The sequence below is a fragment of the Corythoichthys intestinalis genome, chromosome 4, assembly GCF_030265065.1.
Source record: "Corythoichthys intestinalis isolate RoL2023-P3 chromosome 4, ASM3026506v1, whole genome shotgun sequence".
NCBI classification, from domain to species: Eukaryota; Metazoa; Chordata; class Actinopteri; order Syngnathiformes; family Syngnathidae; genus Corythoichthys; species Corythoichthys intestinalis.
In genome coordinates this window covers 20224322-20248592 of record NC_080398.1, presented here as the reverse complement: position 1 = coordinate 20248592, position 24271 = coordinate 20224322, and the positions used below count along the sequence as shown (strand labels likewise).

Here is a 24271-nt window from a genome sequence, read left to right as displayed (position 1 = left end):
AACAGTAAATAAAATACTCAAGTCACCATTCTGTATCAGCAGCGTTAAACTACATTCAATTAATTTAATGTTGTGAATGAACCGTTGAAGTTGTTAAAATTGCTCCCAATATTCCATAATTTCCCTACCGTCTACTTTCGACATGTGAAAGTTTAAAAATTGTTTTAAAGATATATTGAAGTCAAGATTTTGCTGTTTTAGGAGTTTAGATAAATTAGGTTCGCTTGGACGCTTCGCTACAACAGCCTTCCAGGGAAGTCTACTGCTTTAAGATGGCGGCTGTTTACTAACGCCGGCAAGTCTGTCATTTTGCATCTAGTTTTCTATACATGTGCTGCTAACGCCGCTGAGTCTGTCATTTCACACGTAGTTCTTTATACATGTGATATCTACAGTAGCATTATGTGGACGTAGTTTGTAGCGGCTGTCGGCAGCAGTCAGGTATTATTGTTTTTTTATTTATCTAGCGGCATGAGGTGAGCCAGACCCGTGAGTTGAGCATTGTCATTACCTGGGTAATGACAAGCATAAAGTTTACTCTCCATCAGTTCCTCATTGCGTCCCAAAGGCTGCGCTGACTGTGCTTTAGTTCCGCTTTAGGTTTCAACCCCTATACTTCACAGTGGGGATGGTGTTCTTAAGATTGTGCTCATCCTTCTTTTTCCTCCACACACAACGAGTAAAGTTTGCACGAAAATGTTTTACTTTGGTCTCATCTGACCCCATGACTTTCTCCCATGACCCCTCTGCATCATTCAGATGGTCCCTGGTAAATTTTAGACGGGCCCTCACATGTGCTGGCTTCAACAGAGGAATCTTCTGAGCAATGCATGATTTTAAACCATTGCACCGTAGTGACAGTAGCCTTTGAAACTGTGCATCTAGCTCTCTTCAGGTCATTAACCAGCTCCTGCTCATAGTTCTAGGCCGAGGGTGGGCAAACCGGTCCTCGAGGGCCACAGTGGGTCCTGGTCTTTGTTCCAACTGACCCAGCACAGATAATATAACCAATGAGGTTTCAGCAGAAATGAGAAGCACCTGACTGCAATTGACTGATTACACTTGTCAAACAGCAGATTGGTGAAAATATGTCCTTTTAATGGGTTGCAACAAAAACCCGCACCCACTGCAGCCCTTTGTGGAATAGTTTGCCCACCCCTGTTCTAGGCTGAGCCCTCAATTTTCTCATCAGGAGTGATGCCCCACAAGGAGAGCTTTTCCAAAGAGCCCCAGTCCGAGGTAGATTATAAGTCATGTTTAGCCTTTTCCATTTTCTAACATTTGCAGCAACTGTTGATTATTCTCACCAAGCTGCTTCCCAATTGTCCCATAGTCTTTTCCAGCTTTGAGGAGCTCAATAATTATTTATCTGGTGTCTTTCAAAAGCTCTCTGGTCTTGCCCATGGGAGCAACTGGAATATGACTGACTGTGGGGTGCATAGTATAGGTGACAATATTAAGTTCAAACTGGTTGTAGGTGGGTGGTTACTCATGGCGTAACATTGACACATGGGGTAAATGTGGACTTTTTTTAAGGAAGACACTCTTTGAGTGCCATAATTATTGCTGATTCTCAGGGGTACAATTAGTTATGAAACACAGTAAATTACAAATAAATTATTTTTAAAATCATACAATGTGATTTCTGGATTTTTTTAAAGATATGTTTCTATGAGTGGAAATGCATCTATGATTGAAATTTCATACCTCGATCTATTTTCCAAGTGGGTGAATTTCCAAAATCACAAAGAGTGCAAATACTTCTGCTCCTCACTGAATAGACTCATTCCAGCATTTTAACACACTCCACATGTACAGTGCCTTGCAAAAAAGTATTCGGCCCCCTTGAACCTTGCAACCTTTCGCCACATTTCAGGCTTCAAACATAAAGATATAAAATTTTATTTTTTTGTCAAGAACCAACAACATGTGGGACACAATCGTGAAGTGGAACAACATTTATTGGATAATTTAAACTTTTTTAACAAATAAAAAACTGAAAAGTGGGGCGTGCAATATTATTCGGCCCCCTTGCGTTAATACTTTGTAGCGCCACCTTTTGCTCCAATTACAGCTGCAAGTCGCTTGGGGTATGTTTCTATCAGTTTTGCACATCGGGAGACTGACATTCTTGCCCATTCTTCCTTGCAAAACAGCTCGAGCTCAGTGAGGTTGGATGGAGAGTATTTGTGAACAGCAGTCTTCAGCTCTTTCCACAGATTCTCGATTGGATTCAGGTCTGGACTTTGACTTGGCCATTCTAACACCTGGATACGTTTATTTTTGAACCATTCCATTGTAGATTTGGCTTTATGTTTTGGATCATTGTCCTGTTGGAAGATAAATCTCCGTCCCAGTCTCAGGTCTTGTGCCGATACCAACAGGTTTTCTTCCAGAATGTTCCTGTATTTGGCTGCATCCATCTTCCCGTCACTTTTAACCATCTTCCCTGTCCCTGCTGAAGAAAAGCAGGCCCAAACCATGATGCTGCCACCACCATGTTTGACAGTGGGGATGGTGTGTTCAGGGTGATGAGCTGTGTTGCTTTTACGCCAAACATATCGTTTTGCATTGTGGCCAAAAAGTTCAATTTTGGTTTCATCTGACCAGAGCACTTTCTTCCACATGTTTGGTGTGTCTCCCAGGTGACTTGTGGCAAACTTTAAACGAGACTTTTTATGGATATCTTTGAGAAATGGCTTTCTTCTTGCCACTCTTCCATAAAGGCCAGATTTGTGCAGTGTACGACTGATTGTTGTCCTATGGACAGACTCTCCCACCTCAGCTGTAGATCTCTGCAGTTCATCCAGAGTGATCATGGGCCTCTTGGCTGCATCTCTGATCAGTTTTCTCCTTGTTTGAGAAGAAAGTTTGGAAGGACGGCCGGGTCTTGGTAGATTTGCAGTGGTCTGATGCTCCTTCCATTTCAATATGATGGCTTGCACAGTGCTCCATGAGATGTTTAAAGCTTGGGAAATCTTTTTGTATCCAAATCCGGCTTTAAACTTCTCCACAACAGTATCTCGGACCTGCCTGGTGGGTTCCTTGGTTTTCATAATGCTCTCTGCACTTTAAACAGAACCCTGAGACTATCACAGAGCAGGTGCATTTATACGGAGACTTGATTACACAATGGTGGATTCTATTTGTCGGTCATTTAGGACAACATTGGATCATTCAGAGATCCTCACTGAACTTCTGGAGTGAGTTTGCTGCACTGAAAGTAAAGGGGCCGAATAATATTGCACGCCCCACTTTTCAGTTTTTTATTTGTTAAAAAAGTTTCAATTATCCAATAAATGTTGTTCCACTTCACGATTGTGTCCCACTTGTTGTTGATTCTTGACAAAAAAATTAAATTTCATATCTTTATGTTTGAAGCCTGAAATGTGGCGAAAGGTTGCAAGATTCAAGGGGGCCGAATACTTTTGCAAGGCACTGTAGATGTGTGTGTGACATTCATTGAATTGCATTTCTCTATTAATCTTGTTTTTCATGGCTGGAAAGGACATGCTATACATGTTCATTTGTGAATGTGAAAATCATAATTAGTATTCGTGAGCGTGTCATCATGTTAAGACTGAATGTGTTTATTAATGGATAATTGGCCACTTGGGGGCAGTGAATCTAGCTGGAAGGATATGAGGACCTTTTAACCTATCAGGGGGGCATTTTCTTCTCACCAAAGTCATACCACATTTTTTATTATCATATATTACGAGAATCTTGTTGGGTAAATGTTATTTTGGGGATGTAACAACAGTATCGTTGACATTTGGGTCAGATGAAATGCTCTCACAGGCAGCGTGTGACCCACAAGCCGCAGGTTGTCCACCCTTGACGCCGCCTATAAATGGAGCCGCCCTCCAGGTGGTTATGAATGCAAGACGTTTCAAATCAATATCCTCTTCCGAGAGCAGCAGTGAGCTGGTGCGTGTTGGAATAAAAGCACCCTGAGGGCGACTGACATTTACACAACAGAGACATTTACATGATGTTTATGCTCAAAGGAAAGGAAACACTACTGATACTTGCCAGTCAAGTGCTAAAGTTTACATCTCTTGGGGTGAAATAATATTAAGGAGTGGCCATTTCTAAGAGAACGAATGCAGGATAGCTTTTATTTGTAATAATGTCAGTCAAATTTTGGATTTATTGGAGAAAATATTTGTAATTTTCTAAGGACAACATTTTATCCAAAAAAAAATAAAAAAAAAAATAGAATAGAATAGAATAGAATAGAATAGAATAGAATAGAATAAAGTCGTAATGACAAGAAAGAATAGGGCATTAATATTGCAAGAAAATACATTATTTCAATAGTACAAAATACCGTATTGGCCCGAATATAAGACGGCCCTGATTATGAGACGACCCCCTCTTTTTCAAGACTCAAGTTTGAAAAGACTTTTTGAACACCAAATTAATTTTTATACAGAAAATAACTACAGAACATCTGAAACAAATGATTATAACAATATATTTGAGAGAAAAAGCATCTAATTTTGCCTCATTCAAATCTTAATATCTGACCATTTAAATATGTAAACTAAAGTGCAAACACATTTGTAAATGAATGGCTTCTGGTTTTTGAAATGTAAATAAACCAATCTATTGTAATAAAACAACAAAATTGCCATAACTGCATTAACCATCAAAGTGAAGTCTAACTGTAACTGTAGTCTTGAAACAAATCTGAATAAGGAAAAACATTGCAATAAAATAATGAGAATTGCTGAGATTTATCATGAGAGAACCGCTTCAATAATATCTGGCGCCATCTATCGTCGTGAATGGGGAGAGTAGCTGAGATCTGTCATGACAGAACATCGCTTCAATGATATCTGGCGCCATCTAGTGTCGTGAATGGGGAGAGTAGCTGAGGTTTGTCATGACAGAACATCGCTTCAATGATATCTGGCGCCATCTAGCATCGTGAATGGGTATACTGTCTAGACCGCGAATATAAGACGACCCCGTCTTATAAGACAACCCCCGTCAGGCTTATTTCAATGCAAAAAACACCGTCTTACATTCGGGCCAATATGGTAGTCATTTTACCATAAAAATGGCACAATTATTTATGTTAGGTATGACAAAGTAACATACTCCGATTTTTATGAGGAACCATATTATGTTTTGAGACTATTCACAAGAAAAGTCAATTCTAAAGGGCTAACATAATTCATGAGAATGATGTATTAATGACAAGAACAAAAATGACATTTGAATTAGAACGATAATGGAAAAAAACGTATATTGTGACTTTTTGGGGGTTTGCGATATATTACGATATACTGTCAGTTGCAATATTAAAACTCGAAGAATGTTCACCAGGTGATGAATAGCTTGCTATTTAGCTAGCTATTTGGGAAGACTGGACTCACGATGTTTTTGTATTCGTGTTTTGCATTTCGCATTTTATTAAATTGTTTTTACGGAGTTTCACTCTTGTTTTTCCTCATTTATCCTGGTATTCTTAATTTTTTTTCGTCTTTAAACAATATATCATATTCTTCAATATAAAAATGTTATCTTAGTTTCCGTAACATTTTTATCGTTGCAATCTAGATTTAAGGTGCTTCAATTTATTTTAATTGTATTTATTTATTCATTCATTATTAATTTATTTAAGGACTGAAAGTGCAAAAAATTGCAAAACCGCAATACTTTATTGAATTCAGATAATACCGTTTAATCTGGGCTAAGGCGCTTTATCTGTGAATGATGAAGCTTACTGTGTATATAAGGGCTACAGGAAGCCATGTCATGGCACACTTGCTGCTTTTATGAAGCAAACCAAAACTTTGCTTAAAAAAAACAACAAAAAAACTAGGGCTGGCAAACGATAAAAAAAAAATTCGAGTTAATTACAGCTTAAAAATTAATTAATCGTAATTACTCGCAATTCAAACCATCTATAACATATGCCATATTTTTCTGTAAATTATTGTAGGAATGGAAAGATAAGACACAAGTCGGATATATAAATTCAGCATACGGTACATAAGAACTGTATTTGTTTATTATAACAATAAATCAACAAGATGGCATTAACATTATTAACATTCTGTTAAAGCGATCCATGGATAGAAAGACTTGTAGTTCTTAAAAGATAAATGTTAGTACAAGTTATAGAAATTTTATATTAAAACCCCTAATAATGTTTTCATTTTAATAAAATTTGTAAAATTTTCAATCAAAAAATAAACTAGTAGCTCGCCATTGTTGATGTCAATAATTACACAAAGCTCATGGTGCTGAAACCCATAAAATCAGTCGCACCCAAGCGCCAGAAGAGCGCGACAAAACACCAAAAAACACAAGTAACAAGTGGATGTTACACTGTGCTGTCATTTTAATCCGTTTGAGCGGGGCATGTGTGTTAAATGCGTCAAATATTCTAACGCAGACATGTCCAAAGTCCGGCCCGGGGGCCAAATGCGGCCCTTGGTCAAATTTCATCCGGCCCCCAGTCTCTGTCATAAAATCAATAACGTCTGGCCCGCACACAGATTTAATAAATTGGTCAGAAGAACTGCTACCAGCATATGAAGTAGCTTACACACTAAATGCTGCTCCTCATTTACCCACTAAAAAGGCAGCAGCACTCTAAGCAACATTACCCCCATTTGACTCTTTACTCCCAATTTTCTAAAATGGCGAAAATCAACAACAAAAAAGTTGACTATGACGGCCGACGCTTCAAGGATAGGTGGAAATTGGACAATTTCTTCACTAAAATACGCAACAACTGTGTCTGCCTCATTTGCAAAGAGACAGTCACTGTTTTTAAAGAGTTCATTTTGAGGCAATATTACCAAACAAGACACACTGACATGTATGACAAGATTGCAGGGAAGATACATAGCGAGAAATTTGAAGCAACTTGAAGCTAGTTTAATTTTACAGCAGCAGTATTTCACAAGAGCCCGAGAGTCGAAAGAGAACGCCACAAAGGCTAGTTGCGAGTTGTTGACATTATTAATTAAAAAAAATAATAAAGTAAATGTGACACAAAGAATGGCTCGCTAAAATTTGCTTAAATATATTGTTCTACGTAAAGAACATCATCCAGGGTCGGCCCCCCACATTTTTACCACACCAAATCTGGCCCCCTTAGCAAAAAGTTTGGACACCCCTGTTCTAACGTGATTAATTTTAAAAGATTAATTAACGCCCGTTAACACGATAATTTTGACAGCCCTAAAAAAAAAACATAATAATAATCACACAACCTGCAATAGGACTATTGCGCATGCGCACATCGTAATGGCGATATTCAAACGTAATATATATTATATATAAATATATTGTGCAGGCCTAGTTTGAATATAGTCATGAAATGTTAATTCATAGCTTTTATTACCAATCTTTGCTTGGAAGTCAAAGATACAAATGAGTATGAAACTGCTATTTTACAAGAATGATTCGAAAAGTTTGGTTTTCAAGAAAAAAAAAAATCTAAATTAAAAGAATTTTGGATGAAAATAATTTTAAACATATTGTACTGGTAAAAGTTAAAATATGAAGCTGCATTACTATATTACAAGAATGAAGTATTATGTTACAAGAATTTTGATCATATTGAATGACGTTCACTTTTGCCTGTAACAAAGGTCACACACCTCTTTTTTTATATTTTTGAGATGGCCATGTCATTGACTAAATCCTCCAAATGCTGCCTCATGATCATTTATCAACGAGGTCCGTGTCTACAAGCGATGAGCTTAAGCAGCAATGAAGGTGATAACAAATCAGCTGGAAGCTGTGTCATCAATATCACCAAGGGTGTGCATGTGCGGCCTCAATAAGGCTCTCAAAACAGCCAGGTCCTGGAGTTCACTGCCACCTCATCTATTCAACTGTAAAAGGTTCACCTTTATACAACACTAAAGTATCCATGCATTTTCTCTAGTGCTTATGACAGATGACCTTTGGTGAAAGAAGTGCCATACACGTAAACTTGTATGCCAGCTCATAAATAAAATTTGCATAATATATCGTTGCATTTATTTTAATGTTGTTATATATACAGTGATGAGGTTTTTAAACGCAAATGAGATAGCTAAAAGTGCATACCCTGGCCTACTTGAGGGTAGTGTCTCACAGTAATTATCTGTAACGCCTATCCTCACGAAGGTAGGGGGGGTGCTAGAGCTTAATCCAGCTTTGAGCAGGAACTGAATGCTCTGAACTGGTTGCTAGCCAATGACATGACACCAAGAGACGAACAACCATTCAAGCTCAGATTCACGCCTACAGACAATTTGGAGTGTTTAATAAACAGACATGGATATTTATGAAGACAATGTTCACAACTTAGTAAGATATAGTAATACAAGTCGTTCTTCGCGGAAAATTGTTGTTTGTGTTATTATTAGGGCTGTCAAAATTATCGCGTTAACGGGCGTTAATTAATTTTTTAAATTAATCACGTTAAAATATTTGACGCAATTAACGCACTAGGCCCGCTCAGACAGATTTAAATGTCAGTACAGTGAAAGGCCAACTTGTTAATTGTGTTTTATGGAGTTTTTCCGCCCTCTGCTGGCGCTTGGGTGTGACTTGCATATGTTATGTGGCGTAATGTCGCCCTCTGCTGGCGATTCAGTGCAGCTGATTATTTGGGTTTCGGCGCGCTTTTCTGACGTGATTATATGTCAACGCGAACTCACACTAATAGACAGTGCTATTCAGACCAGCTAACGTCCGCATCCAGTATTCAGTGGCAGTTCTCATAGCCCCATCACACTGTTTGTGTCTAATACATGCATCGCTTGTGAGTTATATTCCTCCTTTGTTTATATTCATGAGCATTAGATAGTTATTGATGATGTGTATTTGAATTTGTTCACATATATGGTGAAATGCAGTTACATTGTTAGATGCTTGTGAGCTAATTGGCTAGTGCTACTGCTCAAATGGACACGTGTGTGTACATTTTATGTTATTTTGTGATTTATGCAAGTTATTGACACATTGCCTTGTTATTTTCAGTTTTACAAAAATACAACAAACGTGCTCCTGTCAAAAAGAGATGACTTCAGTAAAGCCCATGCAACTTTGCCACACCGTCTGATTTCTTTTTGGAACTTATGTTCGCTATCTGTCAATTTGTGTACTCACACACATTGAGGACAGAATAGGGCTACTAGTTTATTTTTTGATTGAAAATTTTACAAATTTTATTAAAACGAAAACATTAAGAGGCGTTTTAATATAACATTTCTATAACTTGTACTAATATTCATCTTTTAAGAACTGCAAGTCTTTCTATCCATGGATCACTTTAACAGAATGTTAATAATGTTAATGCCATCTTGTTGATTTATTGTTATAATAAACAAATACAGTCCTTATGTACCGTATGTTGAATGTATATATCCATCTTGTCTTATCTTTCCATTCCAACAATAATTTACAGAAAAATATGGCATATTTTAAAGATGGTTTGAATTCCGATTAATTGCGATTAATTACGATTAATTAATTTTTAAGCTGTAATTAACTCGATTAAAAAGTTTAATCGTTTGACAGCCCTAGTTATTATCGATCAACACGTGCTGCTGCACTGCTCTGATTCCAGGTTAATGACTTGTTTTTTGCTTTGGCCCCAGGACCTGTTTTATGCGCAGCACTTGTCGGATTATACATCTGCTTCCTTCCGAGCTTCGGCTCGACTACCCCGAGCAGAACAATCCACATCCGCCCTCGAAAAGATCGTGTGTCGAAGTGATCGTATGTTGAGGTACCTCTGGAACTTTCCAGTATGTGTTTAAACTAAGCTAGTAGACCAGATCTCCGAAGTCCGGCCCGGGGGCCAAATGTGGCCCGTGGTCAAATTTCATCCGACCCCCAGCCTCTGTCATAAAACCAATAACGTCTGGCCCGCACACAGACTTAATAAATTGGTCAGCAGTCCTGCTACCAGCATATGAAGTAGCTTACACACTAAATGCTGCTCCTCATTTACCCACTAAAAGCCTCAGTCTCTAAGCAACATTACCCCATGTGACCCCTTCCAATTTTCTAAAATGGCGACAAAAAAAAAAAGGAAGTTGACTGCAACGGCCGACGCTTCAAGGATAGGTGGAAATTGGACTATTTCTTCACTGAAATACGCAACAACTGTGTCTGCCTCATTTGCAGAGACAGTCGCTGTTTTTAAAGAGTTCAATGTGAGGCGATTTTACCAAACAAGACAAGACATGTACGACAAGATTAGTGCTGCAACGATTAATCGATTAACTCGAGTATTCGATTCCAAAAAAAATACTCTAATTAAATTTTGTTGCTTCGAGTATTTGTTAATTAAAGTGCTGTTTTAATGGTTTATTTTAAAAGTGTTTGCAATTAGTTTTATTGATGAGTGTGGATACACTGCCCTCTGGTCTGCCTCTTTTCACATGGCTGAATCCAACTGCTCCCTGTTAAAACCAACGTAAGCTAGGTTTTTGTTTGAGCTAATGTTTTTTAATGCATTCTTAATTTAGTTTATAGGTATATTTAGCCGTTTTTTTTGTGGGAATTTGTGTCTGAGCCATTTGTTAAGAGCATTGTAAAACAAAAAAAAATTATAAAATAACATCAGCATTTAAGCTAGCGGACTTTTTCTATGTAAGTTAGCCAGTTGTTTTTTTGTTGTACATTGATCCTCATTTTAAAAAAAAATACATATACCATTTGAGGCTCAGCTCAGGTATTTTAATTTTTCATGTTCCTTATCCGATTACTCGATTATTCGAACTAAGTAGATCATCGATTAATCGACTACTAGAATATTCGATAGCTGCAGCCCTAGACAAGATTACAGGGAAGATACACAGCGAGAAATTGAAGGAATTGAAGCAACTTGAAGCTAGTTAAATTTCACAGCAGCAGTATTTCGCAAGAGCCCGAGAGTCAAAAGAGAACGCCACAAAAGGCTAGTTGCGAGATTGTTGAAATTATTAATTTAAAAAAATAATAAAGCAAATGTGACACACAGAATGCCTTGCTCAAATTTGCTTAAATATATTGTTCTACGTAAAGGACGAAATATATTGTTCTACGTAAAGGACGTCAGCCAGGATCGGCCCCCCACATTTTTACCGCACTAAATCTGGCCGTCTTTGCAAAAAGTTTGGACACCCCTGCGGTAGACCATTAAGTAGTTATAGAGTTTCAAAAACACAATATTAAAAAAACTCTTATTTGTATGTTTATTTGGACATTAAACTTGCCACTAACTCTGAATGGCAATAAACAGCTTTTGACTAGCGGTTAACTAACTGCTGTTTAATGCAAGATGAGTTAACTTGAGTTCACTGCCACATGCAACACTTGAACTCTCCAATTTTTGGTCACAAGTCAAAGAAAAAAATCAGGCAAACGACAGCTCAAGTCTCGAAAAACTCACAAGTTGGGTCATCCGTATCTTAAAATGCTACAGTAATAGCTAAATATAAATATAATTGGATTTTTCACTCCCTTGTGAGGACAAGTGGCCGAGAAAATGGTTGTACGGATGAGCTCTTTCATGCGTGGAATAGAATTGATTGGCAGCACCGTGACGTCCATTGGAAAGGCTTTCACAATCAGTCATGCTTGCAATTTGCACCTCTGTAAGTGACGAAGAAGTAGAAGAGGTGATTGAACTGAACCTCCCCCGCTTTGTCCCCAAAACCGCACGTGACCCAGTTGTGCTGCACTGCTGCACACATCAATCCGAGTCCCACTGACACACAATAAAATAAGATGTCAGCCGGTGCACACCGTCCATGGGGTCACTGAGTTTTGGATCAGATAAGACAGGTCAAACAAAGGATGGGACAAGAACGACCGTGTAGCAATGAGTCACATTCTTGCGTGTGATCAGAGTCTGTAGCAATTATGTTTGAAAAAGTTAGATTTTACATTCTGCTGAAATAGTTTACTTTTTATTAGGGTTGTTCCGATCATGTTTTTTTGCTCCTGATCCGATCCCGATCGTTTTAGTTTGAGTGTCTGCCGATCCCGGTATTTCCCGATCCGATTGCTTTTTTTTGCTCCTGATTCAATTCCAATCATTCCCGATAATTTTTCCCGATCATATACATTTTGGCAATGCATTAAGAAAAAAATGAATAAAACTCGGATGAATATATACATTCAACATACAGTACATCAGTACTGTATTTGTTTATTATGACAATAAATCCTCAAGATGGCATTTACATTATTAACATTCTTTCTGTGAGAGGGATCCAAGGATAGAAAGACTTGTAATTCTTAAAGGATAAATGTGACTTTGTATATTGTCACTAAATATTGCCATCTAGTGTATTTGTTGAGCTTTCAGTAAATGATACTGTAGCCATTTAACTGTTCTGCCAAAATGCATGATGGAAAGTGCAACCATGACTGTGCGTAGTGGTACCAATTCATATATCTTCTCTGCGTTGGGAAGTAAGGTGTTAAGAAAAAGATCAATTACTACCTTTCTTCCCCACATTGCTTCCCACAATATTTCTAATCGTAGGGAGAGGGATTGTAAGGCTTTAGCCAATTAAAAAAAGGCTCCAAAGGCTGCCAAAATTCACTCTACTCATTATACGCTGCATGTTAGCTCTATATATAGGTAAAACGGCGCCATTACAGATTAGAGCAGGGCGGTAAACCGAAAATTTACCGTTACCGAAATTCTTCACGATGACCGACGTAATTTTGACCATGTCAGTAAATTCGGTAATCTAATAAAAGAAGAAAATATAGTCTTTTCATCCCGCTTTGACTGTGTTGTTCGGCTATGTTCATTCCCCTTTAAAAAACCAGACAGCGTGCTTACGTTTGGAGTCACATGGTTTTCAGGAAGCCAATCAAACAGAAGCCCGGTAGGCTAACGCTAGCAGCTAACGCTAGCGGCTAACGCTACAAGTAAACGGGATGAAGTCGGGCTTAAGTTAGCTTCGCCAAACTTTCACCCGACATTAAGTAAACTCTTGACGGGTTCCAGATAGAGATGGAAAAACCGAGGCTTTCTGAAACAATGAACCACTTTTAAGACAATTGCCCTAAATTGAATCCCTGTTTGACAAACTGCAAGAGCCCCATCTACTGGATAAACAGTGCACGTTTCTTTTTAAAAGTAAAGTTGACAAATTGCCTCAGCATTACATATCCAATAGAATTAAGTGGATGTGTCTATTTCAACTAGAGCAGGGCGGTAAACCGAAAATTTACCGTCACCGAAATTCTTAACGATGACCGACGTAATTTTGACCATGTCGGTAAATTCGGTAAATTAATAAAACAAGAAAATAGTCTTTTCATCCCGCTTTGATTCTGTGTTGTTCGTCTATGTTCATTCCCCTTTAAGAAAGCAGTGAATGTGCTTACGTTGGGAGTCACGTGATCATCAGGAAGCCAATCAAACAAAAGCCCGGTAAGCTAACGCTAGCAGCTAACGCTACAAGCAAAACGTGATGGAGTGTGGCTTAAGGGAGGTTCACCAAACTTTCAACCGACATTTAGTAGACTCTTGGTGGCATCCAGACGGGCTTTCACCCGCTGTCCTCCTTTGTTCTCACGATTTCCGGAGATGGTGCTTTCAGTGCTTTCTACTGGTAGCCAGGCTAACGCTAGCTAGCGGCTAACGCTACAAATGAACGTTATGGAGTCGGATAGAGGCTCTAATCTTGTCGAAACGGCTGAACTTAATGAGTGGATTGGGCACGGACTGCATCTAGCAATTACTATGTGGCGTTATTTTGTATCTGTCTGTGTGTGTGATTCCTCTGATAGCTTTTGTGATGGTAAAGAATTCTGCATAAAGTACAATCCAACGGCGAAACTTATAATGACCGAGAAATGGCCCCAGCTATTTTTATTGTGCGTGCATTTATGAAAAAATGCACTGGGGGGAAAAAACCCTTAAACCATAAAGTAAACACTTGTATTTAATAATTATATCACAGCAGCCATTAACAATAAGTTGTCTTTTTGAAGTGTACTGTTCAAGCTGCAAGTCATTTGTGTTACAATTACATGTTTGCACAGGCATATTGATTTTGACAATGTACATTGTTCAAGTCATACACGCTGTTATAAATGTTCATACTTGAATTCTTATTGCTTACAATACATTTTTATTAGGGCTGTCAAACGATTAAAATTTTTAATCGAGTTAATTACAGCTTAAAAATTAATTAATCGTAATTAATCGCAATTCAAACCATCTATATAATATGCCATATTTTTCTCTAAATTATTGTTGGAATGGAAATATAAGACGCAAGATGGATATATATTTTCAACATGCGGTACATAAGGACTGTATTTGTTTATTATAACAATAAATCAGTTCTAAATCAGTTATAGAAATTTTATATTAAAACCCCTCATGTTTTCGTTTTAATAAAAATTGTTAAATTTTCAATCAAAAAATAAACTAGTAGCCCGCCGTTGTTGATGGCAATAATTACTTACACTATAAAATCAGTCGCACCCAAACGCCAGCAGAGGGCAGCAAAACTCCGCAAAACACAATTAACAGGTGGGCCTTTGACTCTAGTGACATTTAAATATGTCTGAGCTGGGCAAGTGCGTTAATTGCGTCAAATATTTTAACGTGATTAATTAAAAAAATTAATTAACGCCAGTTAACGCGATAATTTTGACAGCCCTAATTTTTATAAATTTAATGTTTAGACTGCATGTACAATTGTTAAATACAGTATATCAAATTGAATGCTGGTCAATAAATCAACAAGAAATAGTTAATCTGTATTTCATGCATTGATTCAGATTTTCAAATTATATAACAGTCCGCTTGGGCGAATTTATCGTCATTTATCGTTATCGAGATAAATCTGCTCAATTTATCGTGATACATGTTTAAGGCCATATCGCCCAGCCCTAATTTCAACCAGGGGATCGTGTCGTCATTAAGTGTGATTTACACAATTAAAGTTGACCTCTTTAAGCCTGTGTCATTGCTTTTGTCTGTGAAGATGTGTTCAAAGCAGTATTTGTAATACACGACAGTGCTAGTCTTGTAAGTGGCTCGTCCTAGATGACGGGGAGTAACTATGTATTGTTTATTTTTTGTAAAAATTACAGTACAGTAAGCACAGTGCTTGGGAACAGGAATATTATTTATTGCATACTGTAAGGATTTCCAAAATCATAAGATGTAAATAACTGAGCCGAATAAAAGAAAGGAAAGGTTTGTGAAACATTTTATTTTTTAATTAAGTATAATTTCTGGGGGGCGGGTGGATGTGTCGTATTTGTATCTATTCTAAATATCTAAACGTATGCCACTATCTAGTGTATAACAATGCGGAATGAATTTAATGAAATTCAAGTGATGATATTTTTCAAGTCATACAAGTTGTTATAAATGTTCACACAAGAATTCTTATTGTTTACAAGATTTTTTTTAATACTTAATGTTTAGACTGCATGTGCAATTGTTAAATTGAAAGCTGGTAAATAAATTTAACGAGAAACTGTTCATTTGTATTCCATGCATTGATTCAAATTTTCAAATTATATAACAGTTTGCTTGGGCGAATTTATCGTCATTTATCGTTATCGAGGTAAATCTGCTCAATTTATCGTGATACGTACTTAAGGCCATATCGCCCAGCCCTATTACAGATTGAACGCGACAATGCGTGAGTGGGTCGTGCAGCGCATGCGTTAATTGCGTTAAATATTTTAACGTGATAAATTTTTTAAAAAATTAATTACCGCCGTTAACGGGATAAATTTGATAACTGTACCTTAAGCCTAAACTAAAGACTCTGGATGAGTGTAACATATTATGTCTGTAACGTTAAATACAATTAGAAAACGATTTAATAAAAAAAAATATATATATATATTTAAAAAAGGCATGTCCAATATTTTTTTGCCGACTCCGATACTTTGAAAATGACGTGATCGGACCCGATCGATCGGCAGATCAGGACATCTCTACTTTTTATCATTTTGAATAAAACAATGAGTGGAGAAAGCCTTCAGAGAAGGACTAAAAATATTCTGGACCACCACATAAATTTAATTTATGTGATCTCGTGATGTCTATTGTGAAGTTCATATAAGAAATGAATCGGTCACTATCCGTGAGCTGGCTCATTTATTGGTTAGGACTTTACGAATCTGGGGGAAGGCTAAGCTATGTGTGTTGGTTTGGAGAGTGATAAGTCATTCAATCATGTTTGATTTTAAGTGGGCGCACGTTGAGCTGGGATGAGGAGAACGAATGAGCCTGGCTGCAACCCATGATGGTCATTTTCAGGCATTTTGGGATGAAAATAGACCAACGGACCCCTCTTGTTGCTGCACTATTTTTGGCCACGCTGGCCTGGAGAATCAGGGTGACATTCTGATTGTTAGGCCAAGCTTCATTTTTGGGCCAAAACGGGGTACATAAATGCAGAGTGACGAGTGCGAATCCGCCTGGCAGCGACCCATGATTTTCATTTTCGGGCTTTTTTTTAAACCTGTCCTGTTCAGCTGTTTGACGCGGAAAATGGAAGTCTAGGTGTCCGGTTGGTCTGAATAGTTTTAATGTTTCACATTGAGAGTATGACATGCTCCCGTTGTGATCATTCAACATACCTTGTTTATTAAGACAAAGCAGCAAACAGGAAGGGGATTTGGGGGAACAGAAGAAAAGAAAAACATAAGAAAAGAAACACAACAACAAGAAATACATTGAACGCCTACACTAACTATGAATATGTTGGTACTATTGTCTGTTAGATGTATTTCCGGTTGACACCATGCGGGGGGGCTGTTGACCAGGGAAAGAAAGGGGGGGGGGTGTCTATAAGATAAGTGATAGGGAGGTGTGGAGTGTACACAAATCAGCTCTGTGATCTAGAAACCAGTAATTGTGTGAATCCCTTGTGAGTGTATGCCCATTGGCAACTGACCCTACGTTGCCCCATCACAAATCCCGCGACCAAGGCCCCCCACCCGAGCGCGGCCAGTCACATTCAGCCATGCGCGAGCCCCACCAAACGTGCAGCAGCCATGCAGACAAGTGGCGACGCCGCACGGGCACCACCCCAGGGCCACGGCCGCCACCCAGCCCATTTTGGGGCATTTTTGGAGGAAAACGTGCCTCGCTCGTGGCAGCTCAAGACTATTTTCAGCCACAACTGTGCGGCGGGTCGGTATCAAATTTGCACCCTCCAGCGAAATGTAACTTGGCTATTTAGTCCAAAATGAGGCTCCTTGAAGTGTATTGACTCGGTGTGTCCTAATTGTGGCATTTCTTGTCATTTATTGACCTGAAACGCAGATAAACTGTACAGCAAGTCATTGAAGAAGACTGGAAAGAGTGGATTTTGTGTGGAAATAAGTGCTTTGTGAGACAAGTTCAATCATCTTATCTAGTTTTTCATATTTAATTTTTTTTCAGTGTTGTTTCGTCAATGACGTTGACGAACAATTTTTTGTTGACGACGAGGAGCTAAAAACACGTCTTGAAAGACTAAAACATACAGAGATGGTTGCCATTGCCATTGTTTTCCGTCATAGGTTCATAATGTGTGAAATTTTCTTATTGTATGTGTAGTTAGCAGGCATCGTAGCAGTGTATGGTTGGGTCACTCATGTGACGTGTTGCACCGCCCCACATACACGCTGTGTCCACTCCAGGCTCCTTTTGTGAAACCCCTGTGTCAGGTGCTGCTTGGTAAGTTTTGTTTTCTTATCTTGGCTAGATATGCCATGTTGCTTTAGCCTTTAAAGGTCTGTGGTGAGTGATTATCACACACTAAACGTAACTTGTAGCATTAGCATAGCGTTCGCGTTAGCATTTTGTGTGGTATCGTTTTAAACCCTTGGAAAACATTTTACATTCGTTCGTTGTGTCCAGGGGAGTTTAATTAATTGAAAATAATGTACGGTTTTCCTGCTGAGAGTGTATTAACATCACGAAGATGGTGATGTTTTTGTAGACTCTACAATAATGTGCTTGTGCTCGTCTGTCAATGATCATTCGAAATATTTATTCATGGACTAAAGCTTTTGAAGTTTACAGACGAAAACATTTTGTTGTTGTCGACTAAAACTAGACGAAATTTGTCTGAATTTCTGTTGACTAAAACTAGACGAAGACGAACACATTTTGAAATGACTAACATTTGACTAAGACCAATAAGAATTTTCGTCCAAAGGATGAAGACAAAAATTAAAAGGGCTGCCAAAAACAACACTGATGTTTCTATCATAGACTTTATAATACTGTATATTGACGGGACACGGGGCTGAATTAATAGGGGGCCTGTCTCCGTCAAAGCTGACAGAGTGGAAAAACAGACAAAGAGCTTTTCACGTTGAAAATTCTTGTGAATAAATGTTTGAATCCCAGAATTCTTTATAGATATGGACGTAAAACAGTCTCGATTCTTGGTTAAAAGCAAAAAAAAAAAAAAAAAAAAACTGCATTGATTTTACGTAAATATGTCGAATGTGCTGCTAGTCTTTAAGCCACTGTGGCGCAGCCATACCACCACAAAGAGCTTTTTACGTTGAAAATTCTTGTGAATCAATGCTTAAATCCCTGAATTCTTTATAGGTATGGCAAAGAAGTCCAGATTGTTGGTTAAAAGAAAAAAAAAAAACGGGCAGTTGGCATTTATTTTACGTAAATTTAGCGAATTATGACGCCGATGCCGTAACGGTTAATTTCTCCCATTGATTTTTTTCACAACGATTCAACATGCATGCATGGTACGAAAAATATAAAAATTACCTTGAATCCTCGAACAAATCACTCCCAAGACGATCCTTCCTCTTTGTATGCGGTATAGCTTTCGTACTTTTCAACCTAAATCCAGCGTTGGATTGCTGCATGCGTTTGAGAATAACTGCGACCGACTGAAGCGGAGTCTGGGACGGCCCCCTACTTGAAGGCGTTGCGCAGTATCTGGGGAAGGTGTCCCGTCAATATCATTATGAATTCTGTGTTTTTAGATGTCTCTTTTGGGTTTTTGTAAAGGGCTATAGAAATAAATTTGATTGACTGATTGATAATGTCTACATAGATAATTGTAAATAATAAATATTATAATATAATATAATAATATTATAATAAATAATTGTATAATTGTAAAGTGTATAATTTTTTTTCTAGACATAGGAAGGGTGTGGCTTTTTGGTGGCCCATTTTCACAAAGCATAGTTCGCCACTGAAATCATTTATTAGTAACTTATTATGTGACAGAATAAACTGCAGTGGAATTTCCCGGAAGCAGTGCATTTCATTCAACCAATTTAGTTTTATTTTAAGGAGCTTTAATTTCTTTATATACTTGTACGAACGTCAACGACAGCTTGACTCAAATTATATTTCCTTCTCTTGTCCAATGTAAAAGTGATTCAGAGGCTGAGATGGTCAAGAAATTGACTCATTCGCCATCATTGACATCGTGTATTCATAATTTACAAAAAAATTTGAGAATCACTCACCCATTTTGACACCACCAAGCTCCTCTAATGGCTGTCGTTGATCTTTTTAAATGTATATCTGTTATCTACTGTAAATATGTGCTGGCTGTGTTCTTAACGTTTCCTCTGCCTTACTGCTTTTTTCTCTTTAGCTCACATATTTGTCGTAATGGAAGTCACATGACAATGACTCCACCTGCCTCATTCATTGACCTTCTGAACCTCCACTACACGCACACATGGGAAAGGCAAGCTTTCTGGACCTGGGCGCGAAGAACACGTCGATTACAAAACTCAAGTGTGATGAAGTTCAATGTGACATTTGCCTATTTGCGGCATGCACTTATACAACTCACACTAACCTGAAACTCTCTCACACACACTAACAACACAGATTTGTGAGATAAAACATGACCCCAACATATTTGAAAATGCTTAATAGCTCTGATAAAACACTTTCTGATTGATATCTTTCACGCACAGTGGGGTCCAGTTTTCATTCTCGCTAACGCCAAGTGAACGCCAAGTGAACCGCAGCAGTTAGGGAAATCCTTGATGACACAAGTGACAGTTTGCTGAACAAAAAGCACACTTACTTGGACACTGAGGTGGCGGTCTAAGTTCCAGTTGAAAATAGACAGCCGGTCTAAGGCTATGTCAGGACGGATAATGGCCTTAAACGTGTAATTAGTCTGACTATACGGCATGTCGGCCACACTAGTATGCCTATTATCCGGATTAGTTGTTCGACGGATCATGTAGGCGGCTAATGTTACCCGCCACCTATACGCCGCCTAATATGGACTGCTGTCTCCGGAAAATATTCGGATATTCAGGAAGGGACGTCATGCCGTCGCTGTTTTTAGTACGGCATGACAGCATGTAAACAATGGAGGCGGATGATCACGACGTGGCATTCCTGCTCTTTTCTTTTCTACACATTTTCTTGAACCTTCAAACTACATCTCAATAATATGCTTCAATTCAGTTCCCATTTGGGGTCCTCCCATCGCGGATGAGGTGGAGATGAGCATTTTTTACAGAGCTTGTTTCCCGAGTTGTCTCACATCAGCCAGCTGCGGGGCTGGCCCCTCCCAACTCAATGCCGACCGAACATAAGTACTGTACATAAAAATGCATAGAGGAAAATTAAACCCCAAAAAGTGACCTGCGTGGTACCCCCAGTCAAAGAGGCGCGCGATCACTTTTTTTCCCAAGACATTTCTGCCTGTCAAAACTGTCGCCACTTCCAGGATCGCCACTTTTATGCACAAGTAGTCTGGTTGCTTCTTCCAGGAAATATACCCAGCGCCACAACATATGCTTCTATTTGTCATTTTCCAAGTGGTGAGAGCGCAACTGAGCATCGACTGTAACATCCGAAGTAGAGCTGAAACAAATACTTGATCAACTCGAGTAACTCGAGTTTAAAAACTGATCAGAGTTATTTTATTCACGTCTAGGAATCGTTTAATTTTGCCAGCCCTAAGCATCACGTTTTGCCCAAACTACTTTTAATGCGGGACAACGCACTGATGTCATGTGCGTAGAAGAAGAAGCAATAGAAAAATATCTTACTGCATCCAACAGCCGCTACAAACTACGCGGTCGTTGCTAAAAACTAGCCCGCATGATGCTACGGTGGTAGCAATAGCAGGTAGCCTCCGATGTGTCTTATAGATATAACATGTACTGTATGTTGAACTAGATGCGAGATGACAGAGTCAGCGGCGTTCGTAAACAGCCGCCATCTTGAAGCAGTAGACTTCTCAGTGCTAATAAATAACTGTCACTCGCTCACGCAACGTTAGCCCTGCGGAGGGCAAGGTTTCTATTAATTATGACCACTGTCGATGCGTGGCTAACGTATCTTACATGCAGGCTTTATTTAATCTGTGAAAACATAGCGCTGTAGAGTGATGAGGGTGTAAAATAAAAACTTAATCATGCTAATTGTCAATTTTAGCTCAGTAGTCATTGCTGGATGAAACACCAAGTAGCAGTGGTCCCTAATGTGTTCCAATGCAGTAGGTATTATACTGTAACGTTGACAAAGAGTCACCGCTTCGTTAGATTGCAGTTATTTCTTTTTTGGGAACTTGTGGAACAACCAACACACGACTGCAGTCTGCCGCAACACGCACCTGCCAAAACGACAACAACAGGAAGGCACGTTTCTTGCTCTCCCGCACCTCCCTCACCTCCGCACGTCGCGCGAGCATTCAGGAACGCATGCAAATATCCCCGCCATATTATAACCTGATATGTTGCAATACATTCATTTTGAAAACTGCAAAAACTCAAAATCCTATCTGGACTTACAGTTTAGACTAACTTAAAACTTAGCTAGAACTTAAAAATAGCTTGACACAAATGGAAAATCAATTGAAACACGTGGGAGAAACACCTAACTTTTAAGTGATGTGTGTTATCAAGCATAATCGCATTTTTAATATATAGAAATTAATATTTTGAAATAAATATATATGAGATCTAAAAGTTTTTTTGAGTGAAAGCAGTAAATTAGTCTTTTTTTTTATTCTAGTCACATCTGAGATGCAATTGTTGGCCGTTTTCAACAATGTACATCGAAAATAAAGACATTGACTGAAAATGGTTCAATATTAGACGAAATGTCTTGTTTTCTCATGTATATTTATAATTGCTCTTTACCTAAAAAAAAATGTTTTATCCGATTACTCGATTAATCGATAGAATTTTCAGTCGATTACTCGATTACTAAAATATTCGATAGCTGCAACCCTAATCCGAAGTAATGATGTCAGGCTTTCGTTGTTTTATAAAGATTTATTTTAATCACAACTCGGCTCCTGCGTGTAAAAGCCGAGCCTGCTCTCCCTTCCACTCTCGCTCCTGCATGATACGTTCGATTGCGATCACGGAAAAAACAGTGGTCACAAAATAATGACAGTTTAGAAAGTGTCGTAATTTTGAAATTTGCCGCGGACGAGGAATGAGTTTCCTGTTCAGAGGTACACCGCGCAGGCGATGACGTAACACATGAGGCTTCTCATTTTTACGCATGCGTAGTTTGAGCAAATGCAGGCGTACCTTGCAGAAGCAGGGGGGCCCTTAAACGCACCTTAAACAAAGTATGGACAGGTATAAAAATAGTCGGCAAAATACCCTGGAGAAAATTATCTGTCCTAGTGTAGATGTAGCCTAAGCAAATTTTGGTTGGAAATGCATCTCCTCTGACATGTGAAGTGAATCTTATTATGTTAAATGAGTGGGGTAGTCACACAAGAAAAAGCGAAGAAAGGCAGTTTCCAACTGCCCATTTCATAGCCACTACGGTTTAGGTCAACAATAAAGAATTGCATCTTTGCACCTAATCTGATTCATTTTCCTTTAATACTCCCTATACTACAGAGGACAAAAAAGAAGGATTTCAAAAAGATAACGATTGATGTACGAGCCTGTGGAAATCAGGGGAGAGTCCACTCTTTCAAAATGGCTTACTGGAATGATGAGTTCCAGCTGTCTCAGATTGCCTTGACATTAGTGCCCATCTTCACGCCTCACTAGCGTATCTGCTGTGATGTGTTTGGATGAGTTGGTCCCGAGTTCTGATTGAGTAGATTTTGATGTTTTACTAGCTGTGCACTCTTAATGCAGTTTTTTTAACATTTTGTTGCTTACTTTTAGGGCTGCAGCTATCGATTATTTTAGCAGTCGATTAATCTATCAACTAGTTAGTTTGAATATTTGAGCAATCTGATTAGGAACATTGAATGTGTTGCAGAATAAATTTTCGAAGATGTAAAACATAGGCTTGCTAAGATTGCACTGTCATAAGAGCATTTAAATGCGAAGATAAAATTGCATTTCCATTTAAAAATGAATTAAAATAACTGAGCTTAGCCTCAAACGGTGTAAAAAAAAAAAAGAGGATCAAAGTACAACAAAAGAACAGTTGGCTAACTTGCTAGCAAAGGTCCGCTAGCTTAAATGCTGTAAAATGCTAACTTTTGTCTTTTACAATGCTTTTAACAAATCGTTCAACCACATATCCCCACAATACGGCTAAATATACCTATAAACTTACGAATGCTCTAAAAAAAACATTAGCTCAAACAAAAACTTACCTCATGGTGGTCAAAACAGGGAGCAGCTGGATTCAGCCAAGTTAAATGTGTTATGTCATATTCACTGTTGCCACTAGAGGGCTGTGTATCCACCCAAATCAATTAAACTAAATGCAAACACTTTCAAAACATTACAATGCCACTCTAATACTCAAAGCAGCTACATTTGATTCAAACCTTTTTTTCTAATCGAACTGCAGCACTACTTACTTTACTTGATAATGTTATGTATTGTTGTTGTTGTTTTTTTTTTATCTGTTTATCCTTGTTAGGGTCACAGGGTGTCTATCTATCAAGTCAGATGTTGTCTAGTTGTCCAATAATGACTTTTTACCCGATATCCCGATATTGTCCAACTCAAATAATCCGATACTGATATATGCGGTCGTGGATTTAACATATTACGGCAAATTGTATTGTGATACCCCACTGGATGCTTTAATGATAATGCTCACATAAGAAATTTCACGCATATTAGTTTGGAGACATCTAAGGGTCCATAAGCATAACTGCTGTGCTAAGCTGTTACCAGCCCTTGAACAAAGGCAGAAGGTTTCTACATTCACTTTTAATGCAACATGCAAATTAGCCCAAAACTGATAATGAAAAACCGATGTCGATATTATCCGGAGTCATTTTAAAATGCTTTTATCTATATCTAGTCCATCCCACCTGAATTCAGGTGAAAGGTGGACTAAAACCCTAAACTGGTCACCAGTCAGGTGAATGTA

At 38.4% G+C, this 24271-nt stretch overlaps 1 protein-coding gene across 4 annotated transcripts in view; it reads right to left on the bottom strand.

The window, feature by feature from the left end:
• The window catches only part of pklr (pyruvate kinase L/R), a 69358-nt gene that overhangs the window by 44036 nt on the left and 1051 nt on the right, over positions 1-24271 (bottom strand). Inside the window, exon 1 of one of the 4 annotated variants that reach the window (XM_057835342.1) lies at positions 23541-23595. The exons of 2 other annotated variants lie outside the window; for them this stretch is intronic. Coding sequence is in view for 1 of the 2 variants with exons in the window: in XM_057835341.1 (XP_057691324.1) it covers positions 19453-19456 (4 nt within the window). In the remaining variant the exon portion in view is untranslated. Of the gene's footprint in view, positions 1-19452; positions 19720-23540; positions 23596-24271 lie in introns of those variants that run through there. One more of the 4 variants, XM_057835341.1, reaches the window with a different exon arrangement.